Raw genomic sequence first — 13,908 nt, forward strand, 5'->3', positions numbered from 1 at the left:
AAGTCCAACGGGCAGAAGTCAGAACAGGCCAAGAAGAAATTCAAAGGCAACTGCTATAATTGTGGCAAGGTTGGTCATAGATCTTCTGATTATAATGCTCCAAGAAAGGACAAAAACAAAGGCAAAGGCAAAAGTCAAGCAAACATCGTGGAAAAGATGGAAGATGCAGATGACTTGTGTGCAATGATATCAGAGTGTAACTTAGTTGGAAATCCCAAGGAGTGGTTTCTCGACTCAGGTGCCACTAGACATATTTGCTCTGCGAAAGAAGCCTGTGCAACGTACACTCCTGCTGAGTACAATGAAGATTTATTCATGGGAAACACAGCAACAGCAAGGATTGCAGGAACTGGGAAAGTAATGTTGAAAATGACATCCGGCAAGGTGTTGACTTTGAACAATGTTCTGCATGTCCATATTATTAGGAAGAATTTAGTTTCTGCTGCACTACTCGTTAAGAACGGGTTTAAGTGTGTCCTAGTTAGTGATAAAGCTGTAATAAGTAAGAATGAAATGTTCATAGGAAAGGGCTACCTCAAAGAGGGTCTTTTCAAACTAAATGTAATGGTTGTTGACAGTATTAATAAAAATTCTGCTTCTGTTTACTTATTGGAGTTAAGTGATTTATGGCATGCCCGTTTGGGACATGTAAATTACAAAGCCTTGCGAAAATTGGTTAATCTAGAAGTGTTGCCTGATTTTAAATGCGATAAGTCGAAATGTGAAATCTGTGTGGAAAGTAAGTTTGTTAAACACCCTTACAAGTCTGTTGAAAGAAATTCTAAAACTTTAGACTTAATTCACATAGATATATGCGATATGAAGTCAACACCATCTCGTGGTGGGAAAAAGTATTTTATAACTTTTATTGATGACTGCACTCGATTTTGTTATGTATATTTGCTTAATAGTAAGGATGAAGCAATTGATGCATTTAAGCAATACAAAGATGAAGTGGAAAACCAATTGAATCTAAAGATAAAAATGATTCGGAGTGATAGGGGTGGAAAATATGAATCTCCTTTTGCAGAGATATTTTTGGAATATGGTATTATTCATCAAACTACTGCACCTTATACACCACAGTCAAATGGTTTGGCAGAACGGAAGAACAGAACATTAAAGGAAATGATGAATGCCTTAATGATCAATTCTGGTTCACCGCGAAATCTTTGGGGGGAAGCCATCCTTACAGCTAATAAAATACTCAATAGAGTACCCCATCGAAAAACACAATCAATTCCATATGAGTTGTGGAAAGGAAGAAAACCCAACTTGAAATATTTCAAAGTGTGGGGGTGTTTAGCCAAGGTAGAGGTTTCTTTACCGAAGAAAGTTAAAATTGGACCCAAAACAATAGATTGTGTCTTTATTGGGTATGCTGTGATTAGTAAAGCCTGTCGATTTTTGGTTCACAAATCTGATAATCCTGAGATTCAAGTTAATACAATAATTGAATCAGATAATGCAGAGTTTTTTGAAAACATTTATCCGTATAAAACTGAAAGTTAGTCAACAAGTGAAAGACCTAAACGACCACGAGAAGAATCAATGGAAAATATTCTAACTAGTGGAACCTAGGCGAAGTACTCGACAACGAAAATCTGTTTCTTTCGGACAAGATTTTGTAGCACTATTGCTTGAAAATGAGCCTCACACATTTAAAGCAGCTATGTCTTCGTCACAGTCAACTTATTGGAAAGAAGCAGTCAATAGTGAGATTGAATCAATTTTAAGCAATCACACTTGGGAATTGACTGATCTTCCTCTAGGAAATAAACCTTTAGGATCAAAGTGGATCTTTAAAAGGAAAATGAAACCTGATGGGACTATTGACAAATATAAGGCTAGACTGGTAATCAAAGGGTACAGACAAAAGGAAGGTCTGGACTACTTTGACACATACTCTCCAGTAACAAGGATAACATCAATTAGGATGTTAATAGCACTAGCAGCAGTGCATGATCTTAAAATCCACCAAATGGATGTAAAGACAGCCTTCTTAAATGGAGAGTTAGAGGAAGAAATTTACATGGAACAACCTGAAGGGTTTATAGTTCCTGGTAAAGAAAAGAAAGTGTGCAGACTTGTGAAGTCACTTTATGGACTCAAGCAAGCACCCAAACAATGGCATGCTAAATTTGATCAAATAATGTTGGCAAATGGATTCAAGATTAACGAATGTGATAAATGTGTTTACATTAAAAACGTTATGAATCATGAAGTCATTGTTTGTTTGTATGTTGATGACATGTTAATAATGAGTAAAGAAATTGACGATATAAATGCTACTAAGCGCATGTTGTCCAGCAAGTTCGATATGAAAGACTTAGGAGTTGCTGATTTGATCTTAGGGGTCAGGATTATCAAAACTCCCCAGGGACTAGCATTATCTCAATCTCATTATATTGAAAAAGTATTGGATAAGTTCAATTACTTGAATTTCAATGTAGTCAAAACTCCAATTGATTTAAGTTGTACATTTAAAAAGAATGAAGGTCAAAGTGACTCTCAATTGGAATATGCCAGAGTGTTGGGAAGTTTGATGTATATTATGAATTGCAGGCGACCAGATATAGCATGTGCTATTAGTAAACTGAGTCGGTACACTAGTAATCCGAATCAAACTCACTGGATGGCTATGAAACGTGTGTTGGGTTATCTAAAATGGACACAACATTATGCTTTGCATTATAATAAATATCCTGCTGTGATTGAAGGATATAGTGATGCAAATTGGATCACCGGGTCAAATGATGTAAAATCCACGAGTGGTTATGTATTCATACTTGGTGGAGGAGCTGTCTCTTGGAAATCTTCCAAACAGACATGTATTGCTCGCTCCACAATGGAATCTGAATTCATTGCTTTGGATAAGGCTGGTGAAGAAGCGGAATGGCTCCGGAATTTCCTAGAGGATATTCCATTCTGGCCCAAACCTGTTGGACCAATTTGCATACATTGCGATAGTCAAGCAGCAATAGGTAGGGCAGGGAGCGTTATGTACAACGGGAAGTCTCGTCATATACGACGTAGACATAACACCATAAGACAACTGCTCTCTAGTGGAATTATCACAATTGACTATGTAAAGTCAAGCGATAATGTGTCAGATCCACTAACGAAAGGCCTAGCGAGAGAGGCAGTTGAAAGATCATCTAAGGGAATGGGTTTACGGCTTAGGACAAGTCAGCATGACGGTAACTCTATCTAGCAGACTGGAGATCCCAAGAGCTAGATTCAAGGAGAAAAACAAAGTTGTGGCTGACGGTTCGACATTGTCAATTAACTCAATCCATTCTCATGATGAAGACAATGTTCAGGAAAAGGTTAAGACTTTAAGGCTTGTTAATGAGGTAATAAAGCTTAAAGTTTTTAATGATTTGCTAAGTTTGGTAGATTTGACCAAATAGTGTATCTACGAGATGACACGGTTAGAAATCACCTATGTGAGTGTGAAGTGGAAGCCGCTTCAAAGAGAATTTTTTGTCAAAAGCCTATTCTCTATACACTCATGAAACCAGGAGGTGTTCATGGCTGAAACGAACACAACCGTAAGAATCATAAACAGTAAAGGGTTAATTGTGTGACATATGGTTGTCTAGGTATACACCAAAGTTCGACGGTTCAAAGATATCACATCTACCGATTGACCGAGTATATCCGACATATGTTCACTACGGAAAGTCCAAGGGGAAACCTACTTATCCAGATGCAATTAATCCTTGCTTGTAAAGTACACAATTGTCCGTGCATTCCTATGTTATAACTATTCCCCATCAATGTGGGGGATTGTTGGGTATGTAGCAAGAATTGATGGGAAATAAAGGGAAGGAGAGGAATTTGAAAAGTTTAGAACTTGAAAGGTTGGGAACTTGAAAAGTCCTCTAATGCTTTATTGAAAAAGGCAATAGTCCCTCATCGGTAATGGAAATGAAAATAGGAGAGTTTAAATAAATAAACACTCCTATTAATTGTTAAAAGGGTTGGAAAGAGGGACCCCCCTCGCGTCGTCGTCGTCGTCGCTCGCTCTCTTCGGCTTCCACTACGGCTTCAGCTTCGGCTTTGGCTTTGGCTTTGGCTTTGGCAAATGATCGATCGAGAGATAATTTTTTGGACAAAATTTATTTTAATTATTTATTAATTAATTTAAATGGCCAAAAATTATTTTCAATAAATTAGTTGATAACAGAATTTAACCGAAATGTTTTCAATTTTTTTAGTTAACCCGACCCGACTCGGATCCGCGTGAGTGACCCGTTTTAAATTCCGTTATATTCAAAATTTCCCGCCATGACTGTTCTGAAAGGTTGCAACTTTCAGGAACAGTCAATACCATTTGAAAGTTTGCAACCTTTCATTAATGGTCATGTTAATTCTGAAAGGGTAGCAACCTTTCAGAATATATTCTGCTTGCCTATAAATACCATTCAGTCTTCAGAATATTTCCCTATGAATTTTCTGATCTTCCTTCTTCTTAAAAAACATTATTTCTTCGTGTACTTTCCTGCTGTGGATTGATTCGCTGACAGTAGAGTCTTTGGTATCTATACTCTACTGTTTAAGTTCATTTTACCCTGGGAGGTTATATTCCAAATCAAACCTCGGATACTAGAGGGGAATAATTTCCTTAAGGGGACACTGTGAATTCAATGGACTTGATTTTTTTCCTAAATTATTAAAAGAGTATTCCAAATTCTGGTAAGTTTTTACAGATTCAATTATTTTTTACAAATAAATTTCTGTTCATCTTACTTACTGGTTCTAAAAATCTCAGTTACTTCGTGTTTCTGAATGATTTATTACAACCAGTAATTTCTGATTTTGTAACACAGATTGGCAACATATATTAGTAATCCGTGTTAAAAATGCTAGGTTAAGCTGAACTCTTTGATTATACATTGCATCTGGCCTTTTGGGATGCAGTGTTGCGTTTTTCAGTTTCTGGTTTAGTTACCCTTGTTTTTGCAGGTCCTTATCACGGTGGAGTTTGGAAAATAAAGGTGGAACTTCTAGATGCATACCTGTATAGATCTCCGTCAATTGGTTTTATTAATAAAATGTACCATACAAATATTGATGAGATGTGAGTTTTCAACAGCTTAATTCTGTAGATAATTTCATCCTTCTAGTGTTGTTTTAGCCGAAGTCTGAAATTTCAACGCTTATCATTTTTCAGCTCAGGATCAGTTTGTTTAGATGTTATCAACCAGACCTGGAGTCCCATGTTTGGTAATTGGATATGAGCAATTATTAGACTTTGAAATTTCTATGGTTTTTCCGCCAACTTCCTTTTTAGTAACATAGCTGGTATTGAAACCATTTCCACAGATTTGACAAATGTGTTTGAAGTGTTTCTCCCACAACTTCTCTTGTATCCTAACCCGTCGGACCCATTGAATGGGGAGGCAGCTGCCCTGATGATGCGAGACCGAACTGTATATAAACAAAGAGTTAAAGGTATAATGATCAATATCAGCTGCTTATTTGTTACAAAAATTTGTGCTTGCTTTAAGTGGACGAGAAGAACGAACTATTAGAAGTCCTTGAATCTTTGAGTAGGGTAGACTCAATAGAATTAAAAACTCATAGCTTTAGTTTGGTTTAGGGTCCATTGGAGACAACCTCTCTACCTGCCAAGGTAGGGGCAAGGTCTGCATTCACTCTATCTTCCCCAGATACCACTTGTGGGACTATACTAGGTATGTTGTTTTTGTAGCTTTGAATTTTGATTGGTTGCTAGGGAATCGGTTATCCTTTGTTTTCTTGATATTTGCGCGTTGATTATGTTAGCATTCTATTGTAGATAAAATTTTCTTAAGTTAGCTTCTCTTGACCTATTCATGGTTAGACTAAGTTCGGGTGAATGGACAACAACATATGGGCCTAACTATCAATAATTGCCCCCACTTGGCACTTGCTGCCTAAAGAAGGACAGACCTTGCGGAGTCTTAGCATCCTCAATCTACTTTGTATCAGTCCTAATCTGATGTGTTTGGTTTATTACTAGAGGCAGTTACAAAAAAGGGATCTTCCAGATGTTGTTCGCTTAAGTCAACCTACCTATTAATGCTTCCATTATCTGGCCTAGTTTTAAAGTGAAATCCAGAGAGTATGTTAGCTTTCTTACTCCATTTTATATGGGACGACCATGTTAGAAATTTCGACCACAGCATCAACATACTTATCTTACATAAAGCAACTCTTTTTTCCTGGCAGGAAAATTCTTTCATGTGGGTATTTTGCTTAGAAATTTGGTAAGGGCAGAAAAACTCTGTTGTTCAGACTCTTCAACATGTCGTCCAGTGTATAGGGTCCACCAAATGTAGTGCATTTTTGGAGGATTCAACACAGATGTTGCTTGGACATATTACTGTTAATTTATGTTTGCTCAAACTCTTTAAAATTGTTGCTGCATCAGTATCTGATCCTCCAAGAGTGCACTACTTTTGGAGGATCCAATATGCACTCGTCGAACTGCATAGTTAAAAAAAAAACAAAAAAAACTATTGATTGTGAAGGGGATCCGAAAAGAAGTTGACCTCTTCATGTTCTTTTATATGTGTGTGTTTCGCGCGTTTATCTTTTCCTATTATTAAGTTTCTTCATTAAAGCTGGATATTTATTAGCATTTTGTGCTTAAAAATGGATGTTTAGTACTGCAACAGAGTATTTTGACATGGCAGGAGAGTAAGAGCAGATTATCTAACATCTGACATACAAGTTGTAACAAACAAATGGATGTATTTTTTTGAAAAAATTTAAGTAATTATTTGATATTTAAAAAAAATAATAATTACAATTTGATATTTTTAGGACAAAAATTACTTATTTACACATAAAGTAACTCACTAAATTGTAGTATTCCACCAAAAAGTTTCTGTACGGGTTTATAAGTGTCTATTACATAGATAAGCTAATCATTATAAAAAGTCTATTACGTGAATGAATTACATAAAAATGTCTCGATGTACTACGAAAAAAGATACTTCTGACTCATATGTTGAAATAGTTTCCACCTGTGTTCACAAGTGTCTACTTCATAAATTAGTTAATCACATAAAACAATCTACCGTAAATTAGTTAATCACATAAAACAACTATCGCGTTTTTTTTTAAAATTAAAAAAAGGAAAAAAATCCGACCTGCCGGATTCGAACCAGCGACCTAAAGATTTCAGCAGTACCACTACAGTCTTCCGCTCTACCAACTGAGCTAAGGTCGGTGCTTGTATAATTAAGTCACAAAATATTATAAATATTACATTGTAATAACTAAAATGATGTGTTCAATTGACATTAGACCGTATGTAAATTCAATTTCATTTGGCATAAAATTTGAAATAACTATATATCTTATTAAGCAAAACATTTTCTGAAGTAACAAAACTAAATTACAAATTTGTGCAAATGATGAATGTAATTGGATAGTGATGACTGATAATGGTTTGTTAGAATGTAGAACAGTCCGTCCTTACAATTTTTTATCAGTATATTATTTAGAACATCGAAAGATGATCAAGGTAGTCTTCTTCAAAGCTATTGCATTATATGGATATATCTTCGCAAATCACAATATATAGTCAACCCTTCTCTTCTTTACATAAATAATACTCGTCATTTCACAAAATCAATACATAAATAACATTATTCTTTATATATTACCCATTAGAGATAAGCCTTGAGAATATGAATTTGACCAACATCAAAAAACTCAATAATTTATTCATGCTCATTAGTTAATTTAATTAATCAAAATAATTAATTTATGTTTATTTATTAAAAAGACAAAGATGAATCAGTCAACATACTTTTAAGCATATTTACTAATGTATAAATCATTCTGTTGTTGTGTGCCAAACGTTGTATGTTGAGTACATATACCACACATTTTTAGGAATTTAGCAAATGTAACCAACTGGTTGTCCAATTTCATTATATCTTTCATTATACTCACCACCTCAATCTGATCTAATTATTTTCTCTATTTTTGTCTAGTATCATTCAACCTCATAAATACATCTAAGACATTTAATTTATTGCTTGAGGTTTTTTCATGAAACAAAGAGATATATATACACCTATAATATGAAAAATCATTAATGAAATAATAAAATATTTTTGTTTATTTTCCCCCTTTCTATGAGACTAGTCTACGACCCATAGGAAGTTCTACGAACCGTAGATTGGTCTCACAGACCTGAATCAATAGCCAAAACTCCTGCAATCTATTTCCTTTTCGAAATCCTAAATGTTACACCATAAGCCCAGAGAAGGCGTAGACCAGACCTCTAACCGTGAATGACCTTCAAGTAAACAACAATAACCACCCATCTAAAGCATACAAAGCCCGGACCTCGAAGCAAAAATGAATCTCTCGGGGCGTCAGGCCATAGGAATAAGTGTGTCGACTCAATTGAGGATAAGACCATGACGTAAGGACCCTGAGAGGGTCCTACATAAGCCACTTGACATACATACAATAAGAGAGTTAAGTAAGACGGCTCATATGCGGAAATATAACTATGTCTTGACAAACCATTATTAAACATCATAAGAGAGGTAGCAACGTAAACCATACACTACGTACAAATTCTCAAGAGTAAACAATAAAAGCAATAAATGATCTTCAAGGATTTTTCCTCGGAGTATGAGGACTCACCAATACTATAGCGAATAGCAATCCGAATCTAGCCACGAGCAGGAGGAGGAACGTCAGACCCTATATTATGAAACAATATAGGCACATGTATGCATTTGTACATCGAATGTACTAAGTATGAGGAAATATGCATAAACGTAGACACAGTATCATAGTAGGCTTAACACTTGTAATGCATGATAAAATGGAACATTTAAAAGCTTAGAAAGCAAAGTCACTGAAACCATGAGACAAGGAACTTACCTTGAACTTTCAATGTTCCTGCAGCCACAATCACCACTGAAGCAAATGTGTCAATCTGATACCTCATAAACAGATTTCAATGGTGTCCCATCATTCATTATCTTCTTCATAGAACCTGAGTAGATATGACACATACTGAGATTCTTCTTATTTTCGTACATGTCGGAAGAGGAGAGGAATCAGATTATTACTGTGAGAATGCGATAAACATACCTATCATCAAATAGAATCATATTGAGTGAAACACCAAACTAACAACTTACATTCTAACAGTCCCACAATTTCATAGAAGTTAAATACAAGTCTCATAAGAGTAGATATCAGACTTTATTTATCAAATAAAATTGCATAAACTTACATGGAGAATAAAAAGGCAAACTTTGCTATGGAAAGACAGAGGATAAACACGTGTAGCTTCTTATACACTTCGAGTAATTTGATGTTTTATATATAGACTTCAGTAATGAGTCTAGCGCAAAATATTCTGTTTGTCATACAAAATAAAAAGTGATGGTTCCTCTGTGAAACATAACAGACCTTGTTAAACAGTAAAACTAGTAGATTACAAAGTGCCTATAAATTCTAAATAAAAATCTTACCTAATGTAATGCCTGCCGCTCATGGGATTTGCCTTGATTTACCACATCAACGTTCTAGCATGACCTTGGAACTAGTAAACTATAAGGAAATAAAGCATATTCGGTTTAAGTGGACAAACATCAAGCTAAAAACATAGCACAAATGCGATTGGTTGATAATTTTACATTTATAATGTAAAAATAAACGCAAATATTTTCTTCTGGAACTCGTGGAAAATAATATTTGAAAATTTGACTCAAAAAGTGAAAGAGAAACTTAGACTTACGCCTATCCTGAATTATATAACCGTCTACTTGAATTTTTGGAATATGGGAAATGTTTGACAACTGGAGTTTCGACCACTCCTATTGATACAACTTTTTTCTAACTGTGGGCAGCCATAAATGTAGAGTGTCCTTAAATTTGTGAGGCATTGCATGACATTTCTGGATGGAATACGCTCTAGTTTTTTGCAGTTCTCTAAAGATACATATTCCAAAGAAGCAAGGTTGTCGAGCCCATCCAACAGAGCTTCTAACAATGGACAATCATACATGGACAGATACCGTAATTTGGGCATGACATCTGAGAAGTCCACATGTCGTAGCCTTTTTCAACTAATAAGATTCAATGATTCAGGAGAAGTAAGGTTGCCAAATCTCTAAGGAAGAGCCTAGATTCCGAAATTATCTATACCAAAGTGTGTTAGGGACGAGAGTTGCATAAGTTGATAAGGCAGAGAATCCCAGTACAAGTGTCCCCTAAGCTCAATCTACGAAGGTACAAAAACTGCTGAATGCCATTAAAAATCAATTGGAATGCCTCAAAATCCACCGTCTCTGAGAAAGGACCGATTCCCAGATCCATTAACCCAGTGAGACGGTGAAGGCCCCCTGAGGGTAAACTAATCAATTTGGGACAATCTGATATACCCAAAGAGGAAAGTGAAGACGTTTCTCCCACATGTAAAGGCAAGGAAACCAAGTTCTTACAGCCCAACACATACATAGCCTCTAGAGAACTTAAACAATTCTCTCTATTAGGAACAGGAAGAGAAGTTAAATTGGGGCAGTCGAATATTCGCAATGTCTTAAGATTGTACAAACTTTTTGGCAATTCACGAAACTCTCCACATTTTGAGAATGATAAGAATTGAAGAGAAACGTTGTTGCGTAGAATCTCATTTGGTAAACAGGTGAGCTCTTTCACGTGATCAACAGTAAGATCCACAAGAGATGTTAAATTGTTGCACAAGTTCAACAATGTCAATTCACTATCAACTCTTTCGATTATTAATTCACGTAGGATTTCAAATTGAGTTGGAGTGCTTTGTAACAGTGGACAGTCTGTAATCCTCAACTTCTCAAGCCTAGGAAAAATTCTTACTCCAACTTCATCTCCTTTCCATTCAATAAGGCTACACATATTCACCAATACTAGTTATTTTAATGACGGGAACACATGGATATTGCTGTTATTGCTGCTTGATCCATTATCATTAATCTCAACACCATAAAATGTAGGTCCGATCCATTCCAATTAAAGGAATCCTATCAGCTCAATATGCCGAAGGAACTTCAGTTGGCCAAGCGATGGAATTTCTTTGCACCTTTTACAAACACTTAATCTCAACTTGATCAAATTTGGTAGCAATCCTTCACTGAACCATGAAGGAAATATATCCCCGAAATAGTTCTCCACTTCTAACGTTTTTAAGTTGGGATGTGGTTGAAGGCCATCCAACACATGGTTATCATTGATCTCACAGCCTTCTGTTTCATTGTGGGACCATAAATATGCCAGGCTGCAGATATTTGGTTTCTCCTATAAATATGTTGTTCGAGCCTTTTCTTTATTTCTGACTAATTGGAGACGTCTGATCGTCAATTTACTTCTAAGGTTTTTCAAACGACCTGATTCTTCTATTCGACGATCTTTCTTTAAACTTACAAAGAACAACGGTAGCGTCTGAAGACTAGTCAATTGCCCCATATTAAGTGACATCTTAATATCTAATCAGTAATGATTACTGTTGCAATATATGTGTCTCAAACTTATCATATTTGCCATTTCTTCTGGAAACTTTCCGAGTGAAAAACAGTTTTTGAGTCTAAGTGTTTGCAAATTGTAGAGCTTGCTAATGGAGTGGGGCAAGGATGTGTTGTTAGTGTTGGAGAGATCAAGAAATCTCAAGAATATTAGCTTGCTGATTTTGCCTGACAACTCCACGATGCCTGATCCGGACAAATTTAAGACTCTCAAGAACTGAAAGCTCAATAGCATATCATAAGATATATTTCTTTTCCAGAACAATGTGCACAAACGTCCTGACTCATTTATCATGTCCATTTTATCACTTGGTGAGATCCATCCAATGTATCCAACTTGAGAAAGTTTTTCTCCATCATTGCCCTTCGAATCAAATAGTTTAGATTTTAAGATATCTCCAGCCAAATCGTGCATCTTATAGTACTTTATATTGTTGTGCTCATCTAGCTCAACATATTGCAGCAAGGAATTTTGCAATAGGATTTGGAAAAACTTGTGCCCAACATCTTCTATCTCGGTGGTCTCTTGATATGGATGGAGAAACCATTCTGCCATCCAGAGTTGGATAAATTGGTCCTTTTCAAACACAAAATCTTTTGGAAACATGGCAAAGTAAGCATAAAGTTTTTAAAGATATGATGATGGTAGATGAACATAGCTGAGTTTTAGGATTTCCTTTAAGATATTCTCTCCATTATCATCTTCACCTGCAACAAAGGGGTTTCCATCAAGAATAGTCCACCATTCATGTTTCTCCTAGTTGCGCAAGAGGCCTCCCAACACACTTGCTGCCAACGGTAGACCTTGACACATTTCAACAATCCTATTCTTGACGCTCACTATTTCTTCCGGATATTACCCATCAACAAATGCTCATTGTTTGAAAATCGACCAAAAATGATCATTCGCTAATTTTTCCAACATATGAAGGCCTACTGCCACTACTGTGGATGTCACCAGCTTCATACGAGTCAGCACAAGAATGCAGTTTCCTCTGGATGTGTTTACTCCTCTCAAGCTGTCGATGAACTCATCCCACACTGGAAGGTCAAAACGCCACAATCATCTAAGACAAGCAAATATATTTTTCCTCCTAGTTCATCTCGGAGTTTCTTCACTATTATATGCCTGGTTTGGACCTCAAGTTTCCGCTGTGTCAATGATTCGAGGATCTGTTCAAGAAAGCTCTTAGTGTCTGACATTTCAGGTAGACACAACCACACTCTCTTTTCCAAGTGTTTTTCGATCTCTTCATCATTGAAAATTCTCTTGGCAATAGTAGTTTTCCCTAAACCCCCCATACCCATTATGGGAATAGCACACAGTACAACTTCCTCTCTCATGTTCAACATCTTCTCCTTAATTTCGGCAACATTATTGTCTCTACCAACAACATCCGAAGCAACTACTAAGGAATCTGTTTCTCGAATCATCGGTGCTATTTGCTGAGAAGGAACTATGAGTGATTGGAGACCTAGGTCTTTGGCTAACTGATTGATAGCCCTCAACTCTTCATTTATGTTTTTAATTTTTTGAGATATTTTGCTTATAAAAGCAGATTGAGAAATGACACCTTCCTCATTGGACTGTTTTGAACTTGTTCTTGTAGAGATTCATATAGGAATTCTTCAAGCACATTCTCAGCATCTTTACAAACTCTCTCAAGCATCATGAGCCATTTTTCCACTGCTTGATCACCGTCATCAACTTGTCGTCTTTGAGCATCATGAATGAAAGCTTGAATGATAGATACATTTTGTGTCATCATTCTGAGATGTTTGTTGCAATTCGGCCTTACTTTCTCAATAGTGAGAGAAAGAAGCTTTTCAAGCAAAACTTGAACAGTAGCACCAATTACAGGGTCAGCCATTGTTGCATTTGCTTCGTCTTTTTAATCCTTCACCAAAGTCTTCTCAAGGTTTTGGCACAAGTCTTTCTTTTGCTACTTGTTTATGGACCACTAAAGGAAACACAATAATTGGGTGTTTTCTTCTTCTTTTTCTAATGAATAGCAGTCACTTTCCAAATCAATAAGTGGTTTGGAAAATTGTCACGACCCAAAACCGGGCCGCGACTGGCACCCACACTTACCCTCCTATGTGAGCGAACCATCAATCTAAACCTTAACATTTCAATTTAATATCAACAGAAAGTAATGCGGAAGACTTAAACTCATTAATAAAAAGACAATTCAATAACTTCTAAAATTCAACATCTATTATTCCCCAAAATCTGGAAGTCATCACCACAAGAACATCTATGATCAAATTACTAAACTAAGAGTATTCTAAGAAGCTAAAATAAACAAAAGCTAGTCCATGCCGGAACTTCAAGGCATCAAGACATGAGGAAGAAGATCCAGTCCAAGCTAGAAGC

At 36.2% G+C, this 13,908-nt stretch overlaps 1 protein-coding gene and 1 non-coding gene across 2 annotated transcripts in view; one reads left to right on the forward strand and one right to left on the reverse strand.

Moving 5' to 3' along the window:
- Positions 1 to 5,784, forward strand: part of LOC107001810 (ubiquitin-conjugating enzyme E2 5-like) — a 54,384-nt gene extending 48,600 nt beyond the window's left edge. The window contains exons 2-5 of the mRNA XM_027912464.1: positions 4,927 to 5,086; positions 5,180 to 5,232; positions 5,332 to 5,460; positions 5,744 to 5,784. Coding sequence (XP_027768265.1) covers positions 4,927 to 5,086; positions 5,180 to 5,232; positions 5,332 to 5,460; positions 5,744 to 5,784 — 383 coding nt within the window. The remainder of the gene's footprint in view (positions 1 to 4,926; positions 5,087 to 5,179; positions 5,233 to 5,331; positions 5,461 to 5,743) is intronic.
- A 1,355-nt stretch (positions 5,785 to 7,139) lies between these two features.
- TRNAY-GUA lies at positions 7,140 to 7,225 on the reverse strand. Its single transcript is given in 2 exon segments — positions 7,140 to 7,175; positions 7,189 to 7,225. It is a non-coding gene; the product is annotated as a tRNA-Tyr (tRNA).
- Between the last annotated feature and the right edge of the window lie 6,683 nt (positions 7,226 to 13,908).

Source organism: Solanum pennellii, chromosome 10, assembly GCF_001406875.1.
Source record: "Solanum pennellii chromosome 10, SPENNV200".
Taxonomy (NCBI): Eukaryota; Viridiplantae; Streptophyta; class Magnoliopsida; order Solanales; family Solanaceae; genus Solanum; species Solanum pennellii.